Raw genomic sequence first — 27524 nt, 5'->3', positions numbered from 1 at the left:
CCAGAGCTGTTATACACAGAGAAACCCTGTCTTAAAAACAAACAAACTAAAAAGAGAAAAAGAGAGAGGGAGGGAGGGAGGGAGGGAGGGAAGGAAGGAAGGAAGGAAGGAAGGAAGGAAGGAAGGAAGGAAGGAAGGAAGGAAGGAAGAAAAATGTATTTTCCAGCTTGTCTCCAGCTAGCCTATCTTCCCATTAGGAATTTACATCTACCTTTGCTATACCCCTTCTGGGGATATTGAAATGCATCTGCCATGAACTACAGTTTCGGCCTGGGGTTTCAAGTATGCCTACATTACCAAAGCAACCATGTTTGAGCTAGCTTACCCTGCCCCATGGGGACGGTTCTTGACAACAGGAATCTAGCATGCCATTTGACTTTGAAAAACTGGTTATCGCTTCATACCTTAACTCAACATATTTGGAGTGTGTAGTGAAGTCACTTATTCTGACTAACCTTGATTCTTCTATCCTCCGTCTCTTTTCAACAAAATAAAGGAGGAGTTCACTTCTGATGAGGCAGATGAAACCAGCAACTCACTGACCAAGAATTCTCAAAACCCGCCATCCAGTAACCTGTCACCCGGCCAGTTTTCTGATGCTGACTGGGATGCCAAAGATGATGTCTGCTTCCTGGAAGCTACAGAAGATGCTGAATTCGCTGACGCTGCAGACAAGAGTCTTCTCGGCTACAGGAGTGTGATGGACGACATTCCCGATGAACTAATTGCAGAAGCATTACAGAGTGCCTAACTATGGACAGGGCTCACCTAACAAGGCTACAGTTTGCCTGAAGCCTGAGGGTTGATGACATAAGTGTTAAATTAGGGCTGGGGCTACAGCCCAAGGCTAGAAGGCCCTGCATTTAATCCCCAACACTATAAAAAAATTAAATTATATTTGCTTATTACTAAACCTGTTTATAGCAACTGTTTTATCACTTGGTTTTCTAATAATTTGCTTTTTACCTGAGCCAGTTTTATTGAAGATTTTTTGACATACTTCAGTAACTGCTCCTAATCAAAATTATTCCATGCTTGCACTGACATCATTAAAAAGCTTATTGTAGGTTAAAACTCGTATGCCTCTTGATGACTAACATGTCAAGAAACCGAAATTTATTAACAATAATCAGAACTAAACTATGGCTTCTGAAACCGTTAGACAGTTGAACTGGTGTAATTTAGTTTGAATGACAAATGGTAATAAATTCTGATGAGTAAGCCACACTTATTATCAGAGCGGAAGTTTGGTTATCAAGAGTGCAGTTTCAGGAGATGGCAGCAGGGGGCTGACTCAGCGAATGTCTTCTCATTCCTGCTCAAGGAGCTTCCCCAGCTGATAGTTGATGGTTTTCAAGTGTTTTTCGGCTCCCAGAATCGTTCTTGCTTTAAACAACAGAGCTGGAAGGCTAGATGAACCATACTGTTGATAGAAAACAACAAAACTATTTAGACTCACAAACAGTGATACTTTAGTAATTTCTTTAGTTCATAACCCTACAGCCAAGGCCATTTTTGAGTTTTCTCACTCCTTGTGTTTAGCTAAGATCAGTAGGAAACCATATTTCAGTCCACCCCATCTCTTCAGAATGTGATGTCATATAGAACCACTCAACAAAGCTGGAGCAGATCTCTGTATCCCAGGCAGGACCAGCTGGCTCAAAGAGCTGTGGCATCTGCATGACTGAAAATGGAAAGTCATGCCTCAGACGTGGACTAGGCAAGTGTGTTAGTGGTATGTGGGGTCTGCTTGATCGCAACTGTTTTAAACAGAAATGTCTAGATCAGGTTTCCTTTCGCTGCAAGAACTAAGGGAATGAGAAGAATGGCCTGTTAGAGTCTATTTAGGAAAGTTACTTATTGGATCATTTCAGCCTTAAGGTTCCCATTCCAAACGTAAGGACAAAGTTAAAACATAAAGCCAGCCTAAATTAGAACTCGAAATACAACTCATGACCTGGGAATAATTAACAAAGCCAAACATCCTGTTGCAAACTATCTGAGGGGAATTAAATTGCACTTAAATAATTTACCATACTTTTGGCAGCTTGTTGATAAATGTGTTTCAAAGGTATTTTTTCAGTGATGAAAACTGAGCAGCAAAGCTGCCAGACAGTGGTGACCCCTCATAACAATGGATTTGTGTTCTGCCACACACATACCATGTTATTGGAGAATTCAACCAAACAGATGTAGGAATTGCCTACGCTCAAGACACCTCAAGCACCCACTCTCTAAGGAGTGGGAAGACTTCACTTGGAGCTGTTGTGGGTTTAGGAGGAGGTGTGACATATCCAGATGTCCCAGGAAAAAAGGGTAAGTGCCCAACAGTAACAGTACAACAGGCACTGAAGGTGCACTGCCTCGTTTGTGAGAGCACTGTATTCCACAGTTACCACAGCCTGGTGTTCAAGTCCTGGGGTAGATCGGTGAGCATTTGCCTTGAGTGCAAAGAGTGGTCTTGGCTTAACTGAGGACTATGTTCAGACTGGGGCAATGCTACCATTAACTTTCACAAACTTAGTAATCAAATCCCTAGAATAAAGTTTAGGTACATTTTAAAAACTTATTTGTGTAGCTTATAGATGAACAGTTCTTCAGCTCAGGAAAACTTAGATCAATGCCAGATCTTAAAACTGAATTCAGAGGTGAAGAATACAAACCTGATCGTTAGGTACTCAGAGACATTGTGTGTAATTATGTATTGCTTTCTATACATAGTTCTACACACAATTCTTAGTGTAATTCTATACACATTTTTTTTTAAGATTTATTTATTATGTATACAGTGTTCTGTCTGCATATATGCCTGCAGGCCAGAAGAGGGCACCAGATCTCATTACAGATGATTGTGAGCCACCATGTGGGCGCTAGGAATTGAACTCAGAATCTCTGGAAGAACAGTCAGTGCTCTTAACCGCTGAGCCATCTCTCCAGCCCTATACACAGTTCTTAGTGTAATTCTATACACAATTCTATACATGATTCTTAGTGTAATTCTATACACAATTCTATACATGATTCTTAGTGTAATTCTATACACAATTCTATACATGATTCTTAGTGTAATTCTATACACAATTCTATTGGTATAATTCTATACACAATTCTATTGGTACAATTCTATGCACAATTCTGTTAGTGTAATTCTATATACAATTCTATTAGTATAATCATAGTCTTCTACTAGGTAAACAAACTTACAATTTTTTAGCAAGCATTTCTATTCATCTTAATTAGGTGTCATAGCAAAGTCCCAGAAGCAACTTCAAAGTGTATTAAAACAATAGAAAGCTACATTTTCCCAACCTCTCAAGCCAGTCCTGCCATTTCTGTGGGAGAGCTACGAAAGCATGACCATGGGCTGGACAAATCAAGGCGGCTGGTCGTTACAACCCATGTGAGAGAGCCGAGCATTGATGGGAACTCATAAAGCCGAGCGTAGCTAGCTGTTCAACTGAGAGTTGAACACACTGCCCTCCCACACGGCCTCCAGGTGCAGTTCTCTGAAGGGGGATGTGGGAGTAACAGGGATCCTTCTCTTCATTAAGTAGCTAAGGGTGGTGCCGTGATCTTGCTGACTTATAGTGAGGCTGCCGGTTACCTTTCTTCAAAGCTCCGGGCACTCTGCAAGCGAATGCCCGCAGCATCTCCTGCCGCACAGTAAAGGTGAGTGGGACTCACCTTCTCCTTCTTCTTTGGCTCTTTCTCTTGGACATTCGAATAGTCTTGACACAGCTGCTTTAAATTAGATAAGAAAAGCAGGGAATTCTTCAGGGATGACTCTCTCTCCTTAAGGTCGTCATATTGTTTCTGTAGTTGTTTCAGTTGTGGTTCTAATCTAGACAACAAAAAATTGTGAAACTCTTAAAAGAAACTGGGGGGCTGGGGATTGAGCTCAGTGGTAGAGCGCTTTCCTAGCAAGCGCAAGGCCCTGGGTTCGATCCTCAGCTCAAAAACAAACAAACAAACAAAAGAAATTGGGTAAAGCACAAATTAATAGAAATATATGTGTTGTTCATGGACTGAAAATATTAAAGTGCCGATACTATAAAGAAGAACAGAAACCCAAACCCAAAATACCATTTTCTCCCACATAAATGACATATGATAAAGTCCAGCAGTATATAGCACATGAGCATCCTGGGAGAAGAAGGAAGAAACGGGGGTGGGCTAAGTGACCTGTGCTTGCCTCTCAGCTTATGAATGTAAAGGATCCTACGTTTCCGTTCATCTCAACTATGATACACAATTAGCAGTGACGGCCGAGAACATGCCTCACATTCAAGTCGTCCAAGTCCCGGAAACTACTGGACTAAATGTCAATCTGGCCAACAGGCAGGAGTACAGGCATGACAGTTTAGCCAGGAGGCCATGCAGAAAGTTCCCTTATAAAAATCTCCTCCAGCTTCCAAGGCCAAACGGAGTCAACAGAAACGCAGGCACAAGGCCTGGATAGGAAGATGTGTGCACACATCACCTTTGGGCAACAGCCACCTCTGGGGCTGATTTCTCCACCTATAAAGAAAAGGGGTAACTTGTGGTTTACGGTAGGAGAGGAAGGAAGGCTGACAGTCTCATCTTGCAAATAAAAATATACAAACCAACTATTCTCAAATGTAAGAATAGTGCATCTGAGCCGGCGGTGGTGGCGCACACCTTTAATCCCAGCACTCGGGAGGCAGAGCCAGGAGGATCTCTGTGAGTTCGAGGCCAGCCTGGGCTACCAAGTGAGTTCCAGGAAAGGCGCAAAGATACACAGAGAAACCCTGTCTCGGAAAAAAAAAAAAATAGTGCATCTGTATGTGTGTTTCTCATGCTTTTTCTTTGGTTTCTCTGTTGGTTTGTTTTTATTTGCCTATTTGTTTTCCTAAAGAGAAGGCAAGGCGTTGGATGGGTGGAGAAGTGGGGAGGATCTGGGAGATGAGGGAGGAGAAACCGTGACCAGAAATAATAAAAAATAGAATAACAAGAAATAAAAAATATTTTTTAATTTAAAAAAAAAGCTCTTCACACTGAACAAGTGCAACATTTCTTCAGCACATTCCAGACTGGACTGGTGGTGGTGGCCAGAGGTGTGGGATTGCATTCCCTGTCTTTCCTGAGGGTGGGACTGGCTGAGATGAAGTGACTCCCCTGTGCCTTAGGCTTCTCATATGCAAAACCATACCATAATTTTCTTTACTACGTTTTTTCATAATGTCTGGCCTCCTACAATGGCATCTAGAGAAGGCCCTAAGGAGGCCAGTCCCAGCACATTTCAACAATCTCACGTGGACGCCAAGGCTAACCAAGCAGAGCCTTATTAAGCTCTTTTAAAGCATCTCAAGAGTGGACAGCACAGCCAGTCCTCCATCACTTTAGGCTCTGTCTCACATGGCACTCCATACCTCAGAAGGCCAAAAGGTACGGACAGACTGCCAGACTCAGGTGTGAACACTAATGCACGGGGACCGCCCCCAAGCCTAGACCTCAGGACATGGGCTGGCATGAGTTTCATTGTAGAGAGGATGTTTCAACAGTAACTAAAGAGCCAGCCTGGGCTACGTAGCAAGACCATCTGTCAAAAAACAAAGCAAGCAAGAAATAACCTAAGCAGAAGAACCATCTGCATGGGTCGCTGCCGAGAACCCTTCCTAGGCTTACTCAGCGGCTCACACAACACCCTGAGGAACAGTTATATCCATATACTACAATTATACCCACGTACTGAGGCACTGGGAAAGTCAAGAACTCACCCCCGTCTGCAGTCAGTGGTAGAGCCTGATTCAAGTCCCAGACAGTCTAATCCTGGAGTCTACTCATTAAATCTGCAATCAGGCTGCCTGAGGCCAGACCAGACATGCTGGGAGACCGAGCGTGCTGACTGGGCACCAGAAGCTGCCGCCACTGACTGTCCAAGTGTAAAGGAAACGGGCTTGTCGTGGGTCACAGTCACGGCAGCAAACAGCACTCCCCTAAGTGACAAGCTCTCCTGTCCTAGCAGGAGTGGATGGTGGTATCTTACCGAAGCAGTTCGTCCTGGACTTCAATCAAACGCTGCCGCCTCTTTTCCATGTCGGAAATCATCTGAGCAATACAGTAATTAAAGGTTAACACTGGAAGTCCCAGCACTTAGGCACAGAGCAGGAGAAACAGGCAGACGGTGCGGCTCAGTGGGCAGCTCTGAAGACTCGGGGGCACAGACCCTCCTTCTCTTGCTTCTGTTTGACTCACTGAGCAGTCTCATTTCACAACAGGCCCCAAAGGTAACGGAGCCACAAGTTGTGGACCAGCACTTCCCAAACCGAGCCCAAATAACCTTCTCTCTTTATAAGCTGATAGTCTCAGGTGCGGAAGGATAATGACCGCACACTAACAGAGATCCCCGTTCCTTAGTCTCCATTAACATTACAAAACCAAATAAAACCCTGACCCAAACCACAAAGCCCTTACACAAACTGTGCAGGTCATAAAGTAAAGCAGGTGTTACTTCCTCCCGTTCCCTACCCGAGACCCGCTAAGAGACCCCAGGTCACCTTGGTGTGCAGGGTATAAGCTACAGCAGGTGTCATTTCCTACCCGAGACCCGCTAAGAGACCCCGAGTCACCTTGGAGTTCTTCCTTTTCAGAGCTCTCAGCCCCTGGGCTTCTTTAAGCTACAAAGACAACAAACACACAAGCATGTCTAATTTCCCAAAACTCAGTGTTTCAAGTTCCACGGAAGAAGCTGCTGGGAGACACCAGGTGATAAACTGCCTGTCGGGAAGGCGTAAGGACCCGAGTTCAGATTCCGAGCACCAGCACGTTTGGCCTCAACAGGTGCTGGTGAAGAGGGCAACTCCTTGGAGCTCACTGGCCAACTGGCCTAGCTAAATCAATGATCTTCGGGTTCAGTGAGACCCTGTCTCAAAAAATAAGTTGTATGGCAACTGAGGAAGTTATTTGGCATGGGCCTCTGGTTTCCACATACATGCATATGTGCAAGTCCACATCCGCATACCCACAAAAAGAAAAAAGGGTAGTTCTCATGTGTTTACTGCCACAGGGCCAGAAAAATGCAAGCTTTTCTACAACCACGGGATACTTTCCAAACTTTACTTTAAAAAATTTGGAGCAGCCAGACACAGTGGTGCACGCCTTTAATCCCAGCACTCACTGGAGAGGCAGAGGCAGGCGGATCTCTGAGTTTGAGACCAGCTTGGTCTACAGAGCAAGTTCCAGGACAGCCACAATTATACAGAGAAACCCTGTCTTGAAAAACATAAATAAGCTGGGCGGTGGTGCATGTCTTTAATCCAGGCACTCTGGAGGCAGAGCCAGGCGGATCTCTGTGAGTTTGAGGCCAGCCTGGTCTACAAAGTGAGATCGAGGGATAGGCACCAAAACTACACATAGAAAACCTGTCTTGAAAAACAAAGAAACAAAAAAAAAAAAAAAAAAAAAGAAAAACAAATAATTTTAAGCAATATAATTATGTCAGTGAACTTACCATTCTGATGAGTTCTCCTTTAATTTTAAAATAAAATTTGTTGATGGCTTCATTACATCTTTCAGATTTTACTCTTGGTCTGTAAATTGTTATAAGAAAACCGAAATAGGTATCATAAAGGATTCTGAAGGATGCAATTTATTCACTTGATATGTTAGTACATATAATTTGGCACATATTGTTGAAATACCTAAGATAGCAATGTAAAACCTATAGCTTTTTCTCATACTTAACCAAAGTGGGAATAAGAGAGGGTAAGGGGGCTGGAGAGATGGCTCAGTGGTTAAGAGCACTGACTGCTCTTCTGGAGGTCCTGAGTTCAATTCCCAGTGACCACATAATGACTCACAACCATCTGTAATGAGTTAATGAGATCTGCTGCCCTCTTCTGGCCTACAAGGGCACATGCAAGCAGAATACTGTATACATAAATCTTAAAAAAAAAAAAAAAAAAAAAAAAAAAAAAAAGAGGGGGGAGACAGAGGAGAGGAAGGGAGAGAAGCAGGGCAAGAATAGGAGAAGAAACCCATGGACAGACTCTGGGAACCTCGGGACAGGATACAGGAGCAGCTTTTAGGTCTCCAGCCCAGGACTGGAAGGAGATGTCAACTGACACACTAGGTCCTTGAGCACCTAGCAAAGCACTTGACCACTGAGCCACACCCCCAATCAGGTGGCTTTATCAGAGTTTTCAAGAGTTCTTTGTAAATTCCGAGTAACAGTCCTTTTTCATATACATCTTTTAACAACTGTTTATTCTCTTATAGTTTCATGCACACGTGTTATTTGATCAAAGCCCCTTGTGATTCCCTCGTCTTCCCTTCCTTTCCTATCATCTCTTCTTTTCAAGTTCTCCTACTTTCCTGTCTTTTTTTGTGACCCACCTAAATTGCCTGCTCAGGCATGGGTCGGTCGGGAACAAGTAAGTGTCTTGCAAAGATGCTCTCCCATGCTGTGGACTATCTCTTCAGGCTTGGAAGTATCTTGCATACAGCAGAAATGATTAACTCTTGAAGTCCAGCTTATGAGCCTAGATGGGTTGTGTTCTCGCTGTAGACAGGTTATTATCAAATGCAAGGTCACCTGGGGTTTCCCTTATGTCCTCCTTTAGTTCTTCAGGTTTACACTTAGGTTTGTGATCCAATCTGGTTCAGCTTGTTAAGGGGCGGTATTGGTTGTTTATGGATGTCCCACTGCTGTAGTACCTGTGTTTTATTTTTGACACAGGGTTTCACTATGTAGCCTTGGCTGGCCTAGAACATGTAGACCAGGCTGGCTTCTGCCTCCAGAGTCCGGGACTAAGGGTGTGCAGCAGCACACAGCCCACCTGCAGCACCATTTGTTTCTGACCGCCTCCATTGTTCTGTCTTTGCTCCTTTGTCGATCAGCTGGCTCCATGTGGGCTCCCTGCTAGTCTATTATTCTCAGCAGGACTCCAGCGCCCCAGCACCACTGCTTTACAGTGAGTTCTATTCTTAGTCCTTTCCTCTGTATGAATATTAGGATTCATCTGTTAATACCCCCACCAGACTCTGCTGGGATTTTGAGATTGCCTGACTCTAGAAGTTGAGAAGAATGGACATACGGACAACATTGCCTTTATTTAGACACAGTAATCTTGCTGCATTTGGGAGCTTCATCTTTGATTTCTTCCCACAGCTCTTATGTAAGTATCTTATTTGCGGCATTACTTTATGTAAGTGGCGCTGTTTTCAATTTCGGATTCCACTAGTTGACACAATGTAATGGACTGACTGATCTTTTACAGTCTCGGTACGTTTCAGTTTTTCTCCCTTATCTACCATGCCAGCTAAGACCTACGTTATCACGTTAGACTGACTTCTGAGAGGGGCAGCCTTGCCTGCTTCCTGATGCTGAGGGGAAATCCTTTCGAGTTCCCCATGTTAAGTATGCTAGCTCTAAGATCCTTGTAGATAATTCTTTATCAAGTTAAAGAAGCTAGCTCCAATATCCTTGTAGATAATTCTTTATCAAGTTAAGAAGTTCACTCTATCCTAAAAAATCATGAATGGGTACTGGATTTTGTCATATACTTTCCCTGAATCTAACACATGATCTTGTTAACTTTTCATCTTTAGTTTGTAAATATTTATTTTACTTCCAAAAGTTGAACCAGTCTTGCACATATCTTACATGAATCTCACTTGCTGGTAGTTATTTATTTGTTTTTAATACACTGTTGAAATCAACTTACTAATACTGTGCTGAGGATTTTGCAACTATTTCTTATGAAAGACAGATACAGATCTACTTGGGTTATATTTTTCTTTGTGTGTATGTTTTGCCTAGTTGCATCCACTTGACCTAAGTACCTCTGAACAGCAAATGCACAACCAAAGCATGAAAACGCAGCCCACGGAATGCAAGAAAACATCTGCAGGCCATGTATCTGATAGAGGAACAATGTCCCAAATATATTTTAAAATGACTCAACCACATGTACAAAACAGTCCAACTTAAAAAATTTTGCTCGAAAGTCTTTTGCTCAAAAGACTCGAAAGACATTTCTCCAAAGATAGAGAAATGGCTACCACCCACAGAGATATTCAGCCACTGTAATCACGAGGGAGACAAAAGAAGGCTACAGAACAAGTTTACATCCACTTGCACATGTGTGCGTTAAATATCGCCCCCAAAATGGTGGAAAGGGTGTAATGTGATGGGGAGCAAAGTATGCACATATATGTGCTTTTGCAGGGGACAACAGGTCCCCTGCTCTACCACTCTCCACCTTATTCCTGTGAGCCTGGGTCTCCCACTAAACCAGGACCCAGGCTGGAGGCAAAAGCCCCAGCTATCCTCCCGTCTCTAGCTGCACAGCACTGGAGTGACAGCCATGCACGCTTTTTAGGTGGATGCTGGGATCCAAACTTGAGTCCGTGTTCGCACAGCAAAGCGTCTTCTCTACTGAGCCGTTCCCAGTCACGAGGAAGGAGCTATAAAATGGTGTGTAGTTCTCAGAAAGACACTAGAGACAGTTAGAAAATAAACAAATACCATGTGGTCCAGCAATTGCACTTCTGGCTATCTACACAGAAGTAACTAAAAGGAGGAACCAAAATACACAAATATCCATAAAACTATCTGCTGAGGAGAGGAGAAAGTGGCCAACTATTTTAATGATTGCAGATTTCAGTTCTGCAAAATGAGTAAGTTCCAGAAGTGTGCTGCACCAAATGCAGACAGTTAGCCACTCTGCATTTTAAAAATGGTCCATGGTATATTCTGTTATGTGTTTTTACAATGGTAAAATTACTTGTACACTTCACAACTACCAGGAGAGCTGAAGTAGTACTACTGCAGGGGTGACAAAGCATCTCTCTGCTCAGAGGATGGGTTTCCTGGGTAGATCGCCCCACGGTTGACAGCTTTAGAAAGCTGGCAGCAGAGAATGGGAGAGGGCAGGGGACAAAGTCTGGGATGAGGGTTGGAGACAGGCTAGGATGGTTAGCTTTATCAATCACACAATCCAGAATCACCTGGGAAGACCATCCCAATGAGGGAAAGTCTAGGTCAGGATGTCCTGGGGGCATGCCTGGAAGGACTGTTCCAGCAGAGTTAACCGAAGACCCACCCTGAATGTAGGTGGTGCCATTCCATAGGTGGTGCCATTCCATAGGTGGGGCCATGGCTGTATGAAGTGGAGAAAGCCCAGCAGCAAGCTTGTCTGCACTCATTCTGTCTGCTCTGGACTGTGGATGTGACTAGCTGCTTCAAGCTCAGGCAGCCAGTTCCCTCATGATGATGTACCACAACCCGGAAGTGTGATCTAAATTAAACCCCTAATCGTCCTGAGTACTTCTCAGGGTATTTTACCATAGCAACGGGAAGGAAATAACAGAGTGGGGCAGAGATGCTTCTGGCAACAAGCAGCATCCAGAGCAATGGTAAGAATTCCCCCACGAGCTGCAGAGAGCAGTCGGCCAGACTTCACAGGTCCCCTTACAGCTATCCTTTAACACCCTTTGTGAGCTCTAAGTCCAAGACCAGATGTCAGTGGTGGGCCCACGGGGTGGGTCATGCAGGAAGGGGCATCCCTCCTTGGACATAAGCCTGCCTTCCTAGACATTTTCATGACGCCTTTCCCTTCTTTCAGGTATTGAGTGTTGGGCAAATCTCCCACAGCAGCATGGGGGGGTTTCTACAGCCCTTCAGTTTCCGGCACCGTGTAAGCCCCACCCTCCGCAGCCCTTCCTTCCTTCCGGCACTGTGTAAGCCCCACCCTCCGCAGCCCTTCCTTCCTTCCGGCAGTGTGTAAGCCCCACCTCCACAGCCCTTCCTTCCGGCATGTAGCCTTCCCGCATCAACCCCATCTCCAAAGCTGCTAGACCTGCATTTTGTGGACTCCATGTCCTCATAGAGGTTCCCACTCTCTGACTATTGTCTGAGAAAAGCCAGATGCATTCACAGCTGTGGGTGACTACTACTCCATGTCTCTCAGACCCACTCTGCCAGGCTGCATTTTAAAATACTGTCGTTTAATGTCTTAAAGTTTATGAATCACTCTCTTCAGGAAAGAACAAAACTGGGCTTGTGCTCAAGGAAAATGAGTGAGACCTGACGGCTTCGGCCGCTTTTCCAACTTTCCCCACAAACCCCAGGCTGGAGGAGACAGCCAGAGGCCCGTACCTATCTTGATACCGCTCAGAGGGGTGTTCTAGAATATTACTTCAGTGATGTAAAGGTATTACATTTGTTTATGCTGCATTTGTTTAATTACCTAATGATGGACTGCTATTTTAGCTTGCCTGCCTAAGGCACCTGACTGGTCTGATATAAAACTGAATGTCCAACAGCTAGGCAGGAGAGGGACAGGTGGGGCTGCTGGGCAGAGCTGTTAAGCAGGAGGAGAAATCTAGGCTAGAAGGGAAAATGGAGAAAGAATGAATGAAAAAAAAGAGAGATGCCTGGGGCCTGACAGACAGACACAGAGTAGGACATACAGAATGAAAGAAAGGTAAAAAGCCCCAAGGCAAAAGGTAGATGAAGGGAAACAGAATATATTAAGTTATAGGTGTTCTGGTGGGAGCTCCCCCTCAGCCCCGGCACCCTGGCATCCCTACACTCAAAGAGTCTGGAATGTTCCGATGGAAGCTCCACCTCAACTCCCCTCCCCCATCTCTTTCCCCAAAGCCTGCCAAACACGGCTCCTCCCCCAGAGATGCTCAAGACCACTCCAATAGGGTATATAAACTACATCCCAGAAAACAGACACGTGGTCTTCTGGTCTTTCGTCCCAGGCTCCTCTTTGCGGGGATGGAGAATCATCTGGGAATGCTTTACCCTTTAAAACGGGGCTTTTTCTAACTCAGTCTGATTTGGTTTGAGTTGGATTACTGCATCGGCCTATCGGGGTGCAAAAACCTTTCAGCAAGAGCCAGTGGGACAAGCAGAAGGCAAGGCCGAGCATTCATAACTAATAAGAAGTCTCTGTGTCACAGTGTGGGGGTGGGTTGGTGGTCCAAAGGAGAGCCTGCTGCAGAGGGTGTAAGAGTGAAGCCCTGACGAGGAAGCGGCTGTTCTGTGCCAGGAGTGATGCCAGGAGTGACGGAGGCTTCCCCATCCCGCCTTCATGGAGCTGGCAGGGACTGGAGTGTGGCCATACTTGGCACACACTATCTGACTGAGAAAAACTAACAGCACCGGGGGAGACCCTTATTTCTAGATTCAAGTCCATGAGAAATGTCTAGAATAGACAATTCAATAACTTGAAACTAGCCTAATAAATGTATGTACAAGGATTATAATGCAAATGTAAAGACATCTTAAATGTCATAATACTGAAAACTAGGATGAACCCACGGGTGCTCTGAGAACAACTGATCAGGTCCAAGCATTACAACCTCAAAGGACTTACTTATACTCCAGGAAGGTTTTCTCAAACGCAGACAAAATAACATCCAACTCCATGATGTCACCACGTCTCTTTCCTTCTAGACACCAGATGTGCATATTTTCAGAAGCATCTAGAATGGTAAGCACATGTCAGTTTAATAGACTCATTCTCTGTAACCTGGCTCTAGGTCCAGGGCTCTGAGCCCTGAACAACAGGAGCCCTGCCAGGGTGTAAAAACAGCCCAAACCACACTCATTTCTTCCTGTTCCAGGGCAGTCTCACACTCTCTTCCTGCGTCTAGAGCTTGCCTTTGGAGACAGGGTCCACACACTAATGTGCTCCGCAGTGGGGTCTCCTTTCAGCTACACTGAACTCTATTACACTTGTTCACATGACATTACCATTTCCATTTTTAGTACCATTTTAAACTGTGCAGCATAGGGCAGGAGTTTACAACGACTTGGGAAATTGGGATGTGTCTATCTTATGACTCAACAACTTCACGCTCTATTCCTCCAAGAGAAATGAAAACTTGTTGATACGATGGTGCATGTGAAGGTTCACGGGCAGGAAGCCGTTCATAAAGGGGCTGGAGCCCCAGCTCCATGTGCTTTCCTAGGGCAAGCAAGGCCAGGAGCGCAATGGCTAGCACCGCACGGGTTAAAAAATGAAAGAAAGAGGGAAGAGAAAACAAGAGGGGGTGCGGCGGGTCACCAGGCTTTATTTATAATAGCCCCGTGGTGTGCAAGGACACGGTCCAACAGTATGAGTCCCTTCTCAAACAGACTACCGCGCGCAATTCCATCTACACGGGACTTTATTATGTGTAAGTGTCTGTGAGAGTGTATGCAGGTACCCGTGGAGGCCAAAAGAGGGCACGCGTGCCCTGGAACTGTTGTACACTGCCTGATGTGGGTGTTGGGAACTGAACTTGGGACATGTAATAAGGAGAGGGTAGAGAATGGGGTTGGATTTTATCAAACTCTATTATGTGCATGTATTAGTATGCATTATTAAAATTCAAGATAAAATGATAAAAAAAGAAAAAATACTACTCCAAAGTCAGAATTTCTTAATCAAGTGGCAGTTTTAGCCAAGATGGTGGTGTACGCCTTTAGCTCCAGTACTCTGGGGGACAGGGGCAGATGGATATCCAGGAGATCAGGCCAGCCTGATCTACACAGTGAGCTCCAGGACAGCTAGGGCTACACTGAGACATTATCTCAACACCACCATCCCCCAAAATACAGTTTGCTCTTTCAACACCTCGGACACTTAAAACCAGGAACGTTCAGAGAACTCTCCACAAGTGACAAGGATAAAGCACCACTGTACCCGAGTCTGTGGCTTTGCTTCCTGGTTTCTTCCTTCTGCCAGGAGACAGCCTCACTTCCTTCCGAGTTTTCTACCAAAAAACAAAATAAGAAATGGTACAGCTATTGAGGGAAATTCTTTTCTCCAAAATGCAAAGATTAAGACGATATTATTAGCTCCAGTTCATATTTCGTTCTTAGGAAAGGTGAAAGACAACCTTAGGCCAAGGGTTCCAGTACACGAGGCCACACACACCACACTGAGGTGCTGAAGTCTCCATCTGTGTGAATGCTGACGGGAATGTGCCTAACAGAGGACAGCAACGGAAGCATGCTGGGCAGCACCTGTGAACAGGACAGGATCTGTTCCCTGGACTCCATGTGTGGGTAAGAAAACACTGTCCTAACTTGCAGAGTCTTGGGCTGGCTCTGCAGATGTGGGCACCGTACTTCAAGGGCCACAGAATAGCATCTGCAGGGATTGGGAGCAACCTCAACCTCCAAAAAGAGAGAAATGAACTCGGTGAACTCAACTCTATCAACAACTTGAGAACTCTTAAGGAGAAATCCAAGCCTCACCTGAGAGGTTGGTCCTGGACAGCCCTTGACTTCAGCCTTATACCATCCCGAGCAGAGAAGCCAGCTAAATTGAAGCTGGACTCCCAGCCTTCAGAAACTATGACATGATAAACGTATGTGTGTAAGTAACTAACTCTGTAGTAATTAGTTGTGAAGCAATTATAAACAAATAGAGAGACTGAGTGTCACTAAGTTAGATACTGGGAAAATATCTTAGGCTTTCTACACACTCACCCTAGCAAAGGATAAAATCAAGCCTGTAACTTCAAAACAGCAGGCAAATGTCAGGCTGAGTTCAGGATAGCCAGTCCCGGGACAGGACACAGAATCAATATCTCCAAACAACAGGGACTACATTTCAAGTTCTAGTCTAAAATGGACACACAAGAAAATGTGACCCTGAGTCAAGACAAAAACAGACTGAAGAGATGCTGATCCAAAGATGACCAGACAGTGGTTCAGGAAACCAAGGCTGAAGCGGTGGCCATCATGTCTAGAAGGGGACAACAGTCTTAGCAGAGAACCTCCTTGGGAACGGAAGAGAGGCAGTCAAGATTACAGGCAGCCCCTACCCCCCAGCCCACCCCCACCGCCGTCCCTGTCCCCAGCAAGGGGTGTGGGGGGATGTAAAAGCATTCTTTGGCCACTCCAGATTCCGGGGCCGTGACTGGTGCCATGGATGTTTCACCCACCCTCACATCACCCTCTGTGTCTAATCTACATCTCTCTTATAAAAGTATCTATGATGACATTCGTGATTACACATATAATCACAAGGGTGTATCTCTGGCTACCAATATAAGCAGGATTATTTATCTAAAATATTCAACCAAATAAGTTAATAAAATATATAAGAATATGAGCCAAAAGATACTATATTTCAATGACCTCAAAAACAAATTATGACCCTATATCACTTCTTCATAAGGAAATGAATCAAGAGAGTATATAAAGACTTTGCTACAAAGAAATCCATGACTGAGCAGGTTGTACTTACACACTGAGGAAAACACACACACACACACACACACACACACACACAAGCAATTAGCAAGGAAAGAGGCCATGTATTTGAAAAAGAGCAATGGGGTTGTATCGGAGGGTTTGGAGGGAGGAAAGGGAAGGGAGATGACGTCACCATATTACAATCTAAAAAAATATAAAGAAACTCATCCAAGCACCAAAATTGCAATGTCCATCAATCGATACTGTGGGTACCCATGGAGAGAGTGCAAACACTGGTTAAAATGATGACATGGAAAGACTACAGAGCACACACCAAGACACAGATGTTATTCTGTAGATAAATTTATCTTCCTTTCTACATCTTCTATGTTTTCTAAAGGAAATATTGCTTTCTGTAATAAAAGCTCTATACTTATCTTAAAATTTTTATTTCTTCCTTAATCTTTTTTTGTTCTTTTTTTTCTTTCTTTCTTAAGATTTATTTATTATGTATACAGTGTTCCGTCTGCATGCATCCCTGCAGGCCAGAAGAGGGCACCAGATCTCACTACAGATGGTTGTGAGCCGCCATGTGGTTGCTGGGAATTGAACTCAGGACCTCTGGAAGAGCAGGGAGTGCTCTAAACCTCTGAGCCATCTCTCCAGTCCCCCTTAATCTTTTTTTTTTAAGATTTATTTTTATTATTTTTTAATTATGTGTATGGGGGGGAGGGGTGTGTGTGCACATGCATGCAAGTGCCCACAGAGGTCAGAGGTGGCAGAGCCCCCTGGAGCTAGGGTTACAAGCAGCTGTAAGCCTCCTGATACAGGTCCTCAAGAAGAGCGCTGAGCCATCTCTCCAGCCCTCCTCCTCCTCAATCTTTCTAATGAACTTTCCTCTCTGCGGGCCGGACAGCAAACACTGCTCACCTGCTGCCTTTGTATTGCTCGAGTCTCCTCTGCAGCAGAGGGCCGAGTGCTGGGGGGTCTTGTCCTCTTAGGAGTGGTGCGTTTGGCTCGCTTCACAGGGGGTGCCGAAGACGCTGCAGGAGCAGCCTGGTGCTGCTCTCCTGCTCTCTCCAGGGACCCCACTCTCCTCCTTATGTCGTCTTCAGAGCTCTCGGACTCGTCGCTGATGGGATCCAGCTTTCTACTCGGCTACGAAGGAAACAGCACTGCTAGTCTCGAAAATGCAAATCTTGGGATTTTCATAATGTCACGGAATCCCCATTTATAAACATCAAAACTGCACATAACATCTAGAAGAGAGCATGATCAGAATGCCAATGGGTTCTCTCTGCCTCTTGTAAGCCACGAGCTGAGCACATTATCAGAACGCTGCAGAAACTGACTGGGTAAGTAGAAAGCTGAGAACTCCTTCGTAACACTTCAGACAGAAAAATAGTTTTCCTGGGCTAGTCCGAGAGTGCGGCAGGGAACGGCACTTGCCACCACGTCTGAGTTCAATCCCTGAAACCCATAAGGTCGAAGTGAAGAATGGACTCCCACGAGTTGTCCTCTGACCTCTAAACACGCTGTATCATGTACATGCCCACATACATACATACACAAAATAAATCAATATACTTTTTAACCTTCCTTTATTATAAAAGGAATTTCTCAGACATTTCTGTATAAGAAAATACTGCTACCGGACATTTTTCTCTGTTTGCATCTACCCCAAGTAAAGTATGAAGTTTCTTACAAACAGAGACAGAAGGAAACACACCCCACATACCTTTTTTGCACTCATCTTTACAGACTTGTTTCCACTTGCTTCGTTTGCAGAAGGGTCCACACTGCCAAACAACAAGCCATCATTATCCTGTACAGAACGTTTTCTATAGGCTGCTTCAGCGTGAAAACCAGTGGGATGTGAGGAGGTTTCTCCCTGCCATGGCAGCTCTGTCACCTTTCTAGATTTTCTGGCCATTCCTTACATCTGCTCGCGTCACGTTTCCCTAAGCGACTGAGTAATCATGGGCCAATGTGATCCGGTCACCCAAGTCACTGGGCCCATGGCCAGGTCCCCGCCTGCTGCGTGTAGGACACAGAAGGCCCTGTGCTAACCGGAGCCTTGGGTAGGTAGATGCAGACAGGTGGAGGGTGGAAGATTTTGCAGCAACACCTAAACCTAGAAGCATCGGATCCAACAGAGGTGGTCTCAGATGCAAGGCCTCCCCATGACAGACCAGCTAGGCAGGATGCTGGGGGCTAGGGGAGAGGGAAGGAGGGGAGAGGGAGGGAGGAGGAGGGGGGAGGGGGAAGAGTGAGGAAGGAGGGAGGGGGGAGGAGGAGGAGGGAGGAGAGGGTGAGGGGGAGGAGAGAGGGAGAGGGGAAGGGAGGAGGGAGGAAGGGAGGAGGGAGGGAGGGAGGAGGGAGGGGGAGGAGGGATGGAGAGATCCAAGAACAAAACAGTTGAACAACTTAGGGAGAAGGTGCCAACTGTCAGTGAGGCCTCTCGGGGTCCTGGGACATGCTAAGCTCTCCCCATGCCTCCCTGACTTGCTTTTGTACTTCTATGTAAACCCTGCCTTACTTCCTAAGTCCTTCCTTTGGCAGCAGGACCATTAACCCCATCTAGCTCGTGGCCATGAAGCAATCCCAGGGCTGCCTGGTTGGCCACCCTCCTCCAGCACCAAGACCTACTGATGTGCTTCTCGACTGTGCCTCAGACCCATCCACCTCCCGCCATGTCTGAAATAACCACCCCACCCTCCCCACCCCAACCATGAAAGCAGCTCACAAACTGGTCTCTCCAATGCCCCCCTCTCTCTCCTACTCACATAAAAAGCTGGCTACAACCCCAGTGCTGACTGGGGGGGAGACAGGGGGTCCCGGGGGCTCCTGGCCTGCCACTCTGGCTGAATTCATGAGGTCCAGGTTCAGTGACAAACTATGTCTCACAAAAGTAAGGTAGAAAGTGGCAGAGGAAGACACCCAGGGTCATCCTCTGGCCTTCGTGCACATGTGCGTGTGCGTGTGTGTGTGTGTGTGTGTGTGTGTGTGTGTGTGTGTGTGTGTGGTGTAAGAAACTGATAGCTTTCACACATATTAACTACAACAGATAAAATGGAAGATCCTATTTATAGTAACTGCCAAACAGACAAAAATATTGATAAATAACCTTGGAATAAACCCAAGAAAGAGTCAGAATCCTTAGGACATCACCAAAGGATGCAGAGCCCTTGAGCCCAGGAGCAGACACTGCAGTGCTCATCACCACAGATACCTCTCCTCTGTCTAGATCTTCAATCTGCCACCCAAGCAAAGAGACGGCATGCTAAGGCACCTAGGTGCCAGTCATAGTTACGGCAAGTAATAACAACTACAGAAAGTCAGGTTTTGTGGGGGGGGGGGTTTGTTTTGTTTTGTTTTGTTTTTTGAGACAGAGTTTTACTGTGTAGCCCTGGCTGTCCTGGAACTTGCTTTATAGATCAGGCTGGCCTCGAACTCATAGAGATCTTCCTGCCTCTGCCTCCAGAGTGCTGGGATTAAAGGCTGAAAATTACGTTTTTATGCAGCAGTTTTTTTGAGGAAAATCATAACAGGCTGGTTCAAAAGATTCCAAAATGACTTTAGGTTTTTCGTTTGTTTGTTTGTTTTAATATCTATAAGAAACAACTGCTTAAGGGCTAGAGATGACTTGGCAGTTATGAGCACTTGCTCTTCCTGACAACCTAATGTCAGGTGACTTACATAACCATCTGTAACTCTGTGTGGTAGTTTGAATGTAACAGGCCGCCATAAGCTCATTAAGAGTGGCACTATCAGGAGGTGTGGCCTTGTTTGAGTAGGTGTGGTCTTGTTGGAGGAGGTGTGGCCTTGTTTGAGTCAGTGTGGTCTTGTTGGAGGAAGTGTGTCAACTATGGAGGCGGGCTTTGAGGTCTCATATATGCTTAAGCCATGCCCAGTGAGTCAGTTCACTTCCTATAGCCAGCATATCAAGATGTAAAACTCTCAGCTACCTCTCCAGCACCATGTCTGCATGCACACCGTCATGTCCCACCATGATAATGGACTGAACCTCTGAACTGTAAGCGAGCCACCCCAATTAAATGTTTTCCTTTATGAAAGTTGTGATGGTCTTCACTTGGTGTCTTCACAGCAATAGAAACCTAAGACACTCTGGCACCTGGGGATCCAATGCCTCTGGATTCCTTGGGCACCTGAGCTCACTTGCACATACCCACACACATAATTAAAAATAATAAAAGTAAATCTAACCCTCCCGAAACAAAAGAAACCAACAGAAAGCCCCAACTGCTTGAGATGGCCCCGTACCTTCTGCCCTCTTCTCTTCCATGAGTGGCCGGAGAGGCAGAGGACCCGCAATGTTTGGACAGTTCCTCTTCAGCATAGATAGCAGTACTGTGCAGTGGAGGGTCTAACAAAACAACACAACACAACACAACACAAAACAAAACAAAACAAAACAGCAAATTTAACGCTGGCTCTTTGGGGAACTAAGTTATAATCCCTGACAGTGGGATACAAGGCCATCTTTGTCTAAATGGCTGACAAAGTCAAAGTCTGTTACACAAGGCACTTCCCAGACAGTGTTTATCTCATACCCCAGCAATAGAAAACATAAACCTTATTGTCAATAAAAAACACGTTTTCTGGGGATGAAGTGGCTCAGGGGTCGAGGGCACTTGCTCTTGCCAAGGACATGGGCTTGATTCCCAGAATCCACAGGCAGCTTCTAACCTTCTCTAACTCCAATTCCAGAACATCCAATACCCTCTTCTGCCCTCCATGGCCACCAAGCACGCACATGGTACAGACATACATACAAGCAAAACACTCATACACACAATATCATAGGTAGAGCTGGGAGGCCACTGCATTAGTTACTAACTGCTTGGGTTTACAGTGTGCCCCTCTGACTTCATCACTCAGAGTGCTGAGCCAGCATTTAGAGGGCACTGGGGAGGGTGCCTGTCCTCTCTCACTTCCCTTCCTCTTGAGCTCACCTGGACTGCAAGAACCTTACACTAGAGCAAAGAGTGAACCTGCATGAGGATGCAGGAGACAACGGGGCCTTAGTGGACAGGCGGGGAAAGGAGACGCTAAGGCTGCTCCTACTTGGGGGGCGGGGGATATGGTAGGGATGGAAACCCTGAAGGGACAAAAGAGGTGACCAGTTCCAACAGACTTAATTGCTGCAAGGGGAACTGGGAAGAGCCAAGCGACCACTTTTTTTTTTTTTAAGTGTTTAAATGTTAGCATGATGTACAAACTTAAAAACTTTCTTCCCAAAATAAATAGCAGCTTAAATACTGACTATGTCAAGTGCACGATTTTAAGATTGATAATATATTCCATGATGCCCTCGACTAAGCAACGGGATTTCTTTATTCTGCAGCTGGGGCTGGGAGTCATCCGCGGATGCACAAAGACAGATAAATCAAAGCTGAACTTCCACAAGCAGTCGACTTCACTGAAGGTTTACAGCAGGTCAGGAGCACACCGAGAAGACACTTGACAGCACTATGGAGATGCACCTACGACCATTAGATACATTCCCATCCCTCAGATAACTGTAACCAGGAAGAGAGGCGAGAAAGAACGGAAGGAAGAGGAGAAAGCCCAAGCTAGCAAGTCTGGGTCAGCCAGGAACTGAACCACACACACCAATGTGAGACGGAAGCTGTGGCAAACAGCATGGAGGAGTCCTCACACACACAACCCTACAGCTTTGTCCGACACACACCCCAGTGCTCCTACCCGTGGGCGCCTGCACAAAAGTGGAGTGGGACTCCGGCATCTGCACACCAAAGCTCCATGGCAGATGAGTGGCTGACGAAGTCCTCTTTCTCTCGCCGCTGTGTTTTGACAGCATGTTTGAGCCATGCAGCCCACGCTGTGTACTCAAGCTTGACCTTCGACTTCTGATCTCACTGCCTCCACCTCCCAAGGACTAAGACTACAGCGTGCTACCACATTCAGCTGGAATCGGGTTTACAAAGACAGTCAGTCCTGTGCCATGTGCAGGATCCTGGGCCCATCCCCAGCACCGACCAAAGGCGGTTCGGACACATGATGAGAATAACAACCAAAAGGCAATAGCTGAATGAAACTAGCCAGGGACAAGAGGACAAGTGGGCTGGCTAGTTTTACCACAACTTGACACAGGCTGAAGTCATCTGAGAGGAGGGAGCCTCAATTAAGAAAATGCCTCCATAAGACCATGTTTGCGAGGAAGCCTGTAGGACATTTTCTTAATTCGTGGTGCCATTCCTGGGCTGGTGGCTCTGGGTTTTAGAAAAGAGTAGGCTGAGCAAGCTATGAGGAGCAAGCCAGTAAGCAGCACCCCTCCATGGCCTCTGCATCAATCAGCTCCTGCCTCCGGGTTCCTGTCCTGTTTGAGTTCCTGTCCTGACTTCCTTTGATGATGGACAGTGATGAGAAGTGCAAGCCAAATAAACCCGTTCCTCCTCAAGTTCCTCTGGCCACGGTGTTCCATCACGGCAGTAGTCACCATAGCTAAAACAGCAAGCATTGGGCCTGCCTATTCCGTGAGGTTCCTAGAGTTGCCTAATTCACAGAGTAGTTGCCAGGGGCTGGAGTGTGAGAGCAGGAGCTGTTTAGTGGCTGCAGAGAGTCTGGGTTAAGGAAACTGAGAGTTCTGGAGATGAATGGTTAGAGATGGCTACTCAACAATGTGAATGGACCTATCTGCCCCAGGCCTACATGTTTAAACCAGTTAAAATAGTAAATGTTGTGTTGTATATCTACCCTCTGTGTATACAACACCACAATGAGACATTATTTTATACTCACTAGTCTGGCTAGAATAAAAACATCAGAATGTTAATACCAGAGTTGCTATAGATTCAAAAATTCTCCTGGGGTTATGTCGGAGAAAACTGAATAGGCACGCATGCGCGCGCACATACATACACACACATACACACACACACACACACACACACACACACACACACACACACACACAAACTTTGACCATGGATATTCATAGCAGCATTATGATCAAGAAAAGGAGCTGGGTGGTGGTGGTGCACACCTTTAATCCCAGCACTCAGGAGGCAGAGCCAGATGGATCTCTGTGAGTTCGAGGCCAGCCTGGGCTACCAAGTGAGTTCCAGGAAAGGCACAAAGCTACACAGAGAAACCCTGTCTTGAAAAAACAAAAAACAAAACAAAACAAAAAAAAAAAAGGAAGGAAAACCCAAAGCCAACTGAGCATTATAACTGAGCCATCAGATTTAAGGATGAAGTAAACACAGGCTACAACCTTGAAAATATGCTAATTCAAAGGAGCTCACTAGAACAGGAATCATATATGTTATATGATTCTATTTATATAAAATGTCAGAAGAGACAAATCCATAGAGATTGGAACTTAATTTATGGTCTCCAGGGACCAAAGGAAGGGAAAAGGGGCTGACGGGTGTGGGAGGTTTCTTCTAAGCCAACAAAAATGCTCTGGATTTAGATAATGGAGTTGACCGCTCACCTCTCTTGTTAACTAAGTCCTGAATAGGAATGTAGAATACTAACCAAAGGTTTCATATGGTTCCTCTTCTTCCTCCATTTCTTCCAGCATGCTTGAGACATCAGAATTATTAGGAAAGTCAAACACGTCCTTAGGCTTGTGCTTTTGACCAGCTTTCTAAGAGTGAATAAAACCAGTCACTGAAATGGAGACCATGAACGTTACCACACTCCTCTCCTAAGGACCCTCTAGCTAGTCCCACAGTCCATGAAAACAGTTTTTTGAACCTCAGACTACTCTGATGATCCAAGGCAGGGACGGATAAAACATGTCTATGGAGGCCAAAGAGTAGACACTAGGTTCTGTAGGCCACTAGACTTCCTTACCCACTACCAAGCACAGCCATTACACACGGGAGCAGACACTGACAAGCCAAGAAGGAAGGCACATGGCTGTGCTTCAACAGAACTTGACTTCTGGGCACTGAAAGTTCCTATCATTTTCACAGGTTAAGAGGCATTTTCATTCTAGGTCATCTTTATTTTTTGAGACAGGGTTTCAATGTATTCCAGGCTGGCTTGAACTCAACTCACAGGAGTCCTCCTAAGTGCTAGAATTAGAAGCAGGTGTGAGCCATCGTGTCCAGCTTGTTTAAATCATTTTAAAATACAACAAACAAGAACCATTCTTAGTTCACAAGGCTGTACAAAAACAAATGGCGGGCTACATTTGGCCCACAAGGTATCGTTTACCTAAATCCTTGATGTAGGGGATGCTACGAAACAATCCCCAGAAAAAGGGCGCATACTCAAAAGCTCATAAGCAGTTTCGACTGCACACAGGCTAAAGCTGCCTTCCTACAGGGCAGAGACCGGGGCTTACAATTCAATCTAGTTCAATACACAGATTAAAGGCTAAATCCCGATGAAAGACCGAAATGAGATAATCTCCTATGGTAGCTTACAAAATACAAGAGGATGTTATTATTACAGATAAGAAAAATCTGGAAGATATAAAGGATATGCAATAACACTGGCAGACAAAACTCGGAGCCTCAGGGAAAGCCTCATTCAGAGTGTTATATGGAGAAATGCCAAGATTCGCTTTCAAGCCAAAGAAGATTCCATCCCATGCAAGGCAACTACCTCCCACAGGGAGGACCTGAAGGCCGAGAAAATCCATTCTAGACACTGATTTCCAACAAGAAAGGCTGGAAAGGGTCTATAGTGAGTAAAGAACCGCTCCCCCACCCCCTCACCCTCACGCCCAGAGCACAATGGACTAAACTACTCTGAGCAGTGGTGGACAGGAAAGCTGAGCAAGATCCCCTGGACGTATGCTAGATTCACCACAGTGAAGGAGCATGGCCCAAGGTTAGAGTCAGGGCAGCAGGGAGCCTGCCTCAGACGGAGAAAGCCAGGACAGAGAAGGTGGCCAAAAGTGCTCTGAAGAGCTAGCCCTAAACTTGAAAAGCAAGCACCTTCATAACACTAATTTGAAATGGCAATGGATATTTCGGAACTGGCAATCAAGAGCGTTAAACAAATGCACTTGCCTTTAACATACACTTCCTGTAGAAAAATAAAACTATAACACGGATCGAGAGGAATACCATAAGCCCACGTGCAGCTGTTAAAAAACCGTAGCAGGGAAATTACAAGAAGTGAAAAATGACAATACAGAACATTATACAACTTTCACATGATGTCAATTATCTGAATAAAATTAATGTCAATCTAGGCTCAAAAAAAAAACCAACCAATGGTTCTAAAATATTGACGAAGTATGGTCCTGGCTGTCCTGGAATTTGCTTTGTAGCCCAGGCTGGCCTAAAACTCACAGAGATCCACCTGCCTCTGCCTCCCTCCTGGGTGCTGGCATTAAAGGTGTGAGCCACCACTGCCCAACAGATAAAGCACTTTTTAAAGCAATCATTTTTTAAAAAAAAGTTTGTCAAAAGAAGGCTACAAAAATGCGATCCCACAAAATGACAAGTTTTGTTTTTGAAGGTTAAAAAAAAAAAAAAATCACATGAACAAAGATTACTTACGTGTTTCCTGGAATGTGCTCTTCCCAGAGCGTTCTTTGAATGTTCTGCACTATTAAAACACAGACAATAAGTTAAAGGGGGAATCAGGAAATGTTTTAAGTAATCGGGGAAAGCGCTATAAGCTATGATTATTCCCAGGCAGTCCTTTGTTAAATTCTCTTCTTTGCTTGCTCACCCAGCAGAGCAGAAGCTATGGCAACAAGGGAAGCAGAATGGGGGAAGGGAGCACGCAAGACACACCACCTGTAAACCACCTCACTTGTGGGTGCTAGGTTACAATAAAAGGTACATCTTCCTATGAGTTGCAGGAAAATGCTTTTAAAAGGCTGCGCCAGGCCGGGCAGTGTGGCACATGCCATTATTCCCGGCACTCGGGAGGCAGAGCCGGGCAGATCTCTGTGAGTTTGAGGCCAGCCTGGTCTATGGAGCGAGATCCAGGGCAGGCACCAAAACTACACAGAGAAACCCTGTCTCAAAGAAGAAAAAAAAAAAAAAAAGCTGTGCCAGGTACAGAATTTTCACAAGACTTCTCTGTGCACAAGTATCCCCCTGTATTCTAACACCTGCTGACGTCAGAACCACATAAAAAGCGTGGACGTGGGATGCAGGCCAATGGTGCCCTTGTCCAGCACACATGGGCCCTAGGTTTCATCTACAGAACTGAAATGGGGTGCTAAACACTGCTGCTTTACCTAGGTGGCTTGTTAAAAACAAGCTGCCCGAAGTCACTGCATCCCCAGCATCCGATACCCCAGAAACTCTGGACTGAGGCCGAGATTTCCCACTTCCGACCAATCCCCAGCTTTAGTTGACCTCAGACCTGTAGAACATCTGCTTTGTGATAACTACAGACTGTAATTCCGGGGTTCAGAATGCTTAAGTGACTTCTGAACTGTTTCACGTGTGGGTATGAAAACCAGGTGTGCAAGCTGCTTTAGCCTGAATTCTTTCCACCTTTTTCTTGTCTATGCTCCAAAAAACACAAAGCCGTTTCCTTCTGGCTTGGGGCTGGAGTCCGGGAGCAGCTTCCAAACGATGGAAATCTCTACGATAACCATTTATACAATCTCTGTTGTATGCGCCAGTGTTTTAGGAGTGAAGGATGAACAGATTTCACTAGTCTCAAGCCTCAAGATGTTGAAACAAAAACCAGTGGCTTAGCAGATCAAGCTTGGAACATTTCTCTCTCCTCACTGCTCACCGAGTGTGGATTTCCCACTATCTGTGTCCTGTCGTAGCTACAAACACCATCTTCCATCCTACCCAGCAGCGGAGACCTATTTACCCAGATCCCTCCCAGGCTTTGGATGCGTGCCAGACACTCCCAGAAGAGCCTTCACCAGATCCTAGAACCAACCTTTCAGAGCACAATTTAGTGGCTTCTTTTCAGATGCTTTCTCTAAATACTAAAATACTAAAAAGATGCCTGACGCGCCCTGCATGTCCTTTGGGCATTTAGGCCATCCCAAACACTAAACAAGCGGGCGCTTGGACCCTCGCTAGAGATCTGGTTGGTCTTCAGGGTCCGTGTTGCCCATTACGAAAACAGCTGGGTCTTGGACATAAAAAAAAGCAATGACCACCAACCCGGAAGGCTAACTATTCGCTTGTCATGCAAAGCAACGCTGGTGTCTGAGGTCCTCTCCCACCCAGCTTGACTCCTGAGACTAAATCCCCTCCCCACGACTCTAGGACCCGGAACTGTGGGAACCGGTGGGCGAGTCTCTGGGACAAGTTGAGCCCGTCCAGGACGCCGTGCGGGGCGGCAGCACTTACCCCGGGGACCCCGGGTATCTTAAACTTCTCCGTGTTGCCATCCTACCGCTCCGGACTCCTCGGGCTGCCAA

The 27524-nt window shown here is 45.7% G+C and overlaps 2 protein-coding genes across 3 annotated transcripts in view; one reads left to right on the top strand and one right to left on the bottom strand.

Moving 5' to 3' along the window:
* Primpol (primase and DNA directed polymerase) overlaps positions 1-1217 on the top strand; it is a 36372-nt gene extending 35155 nt beyond the window's left edge. For both annotated transcript variants that reach the window (XM_036209199.1, XM_036209198.1), the window contains one exon: positions 497-1217. In XM_036209199.1, coding sequence (XP_036065092.1) covers positions 497-751 — 255 coding nt within the window. In that variant the 3' untranslated portion in view covers positions 752-1217. The remainder of the gene's footprint in view (positions 1-496) is intronic.
* On the bottom strand, positions 154-27524 carry Cenpu (centromere protein U). The gene is made up of 13 exons (XM_036209200.1): positions 27454-27524; positions 25678-25726; positions 23693-23804; positions 20450-20552; positions 17904-17964; positions 17096-17323; positions 14664-14733; positions 13350-13458; positions 7472-7550; positions 6591-6638; positions 6008-6069; positions 3685-3841; positions 154-1423 (listed from the first exon to the last, which is right to left on the bottom strand). The coding sequence occupies exons 1-13, from the start codon at positions 27492-27494 to the stop codon at positions 1310-1312; spliced, it is 1233 nt and encodes a 410-aa protein (XP_036065093.1). The 5' UTR covers positions 27495-27524; the 3' UTR covers positions 154-1309.

This window comes from Onychomys torridus, chromosome 17, assembly GCF_903995425.1.
Source record: "Onychomys torridus chromosome 17, mOncTor1.1, whole genome shotgun sequence".
Classification (NCBI taxonomy): Eukaryota; Metazoa; Chordata; class Mammalia; order Rodentia; family Cricetidae; genus Onychomys; species Onychomys torridus.
Note: the sequence above shows the minus strand (reverse complement) of the source record. Positions and strands in the feature narration are given on the sequence as shown.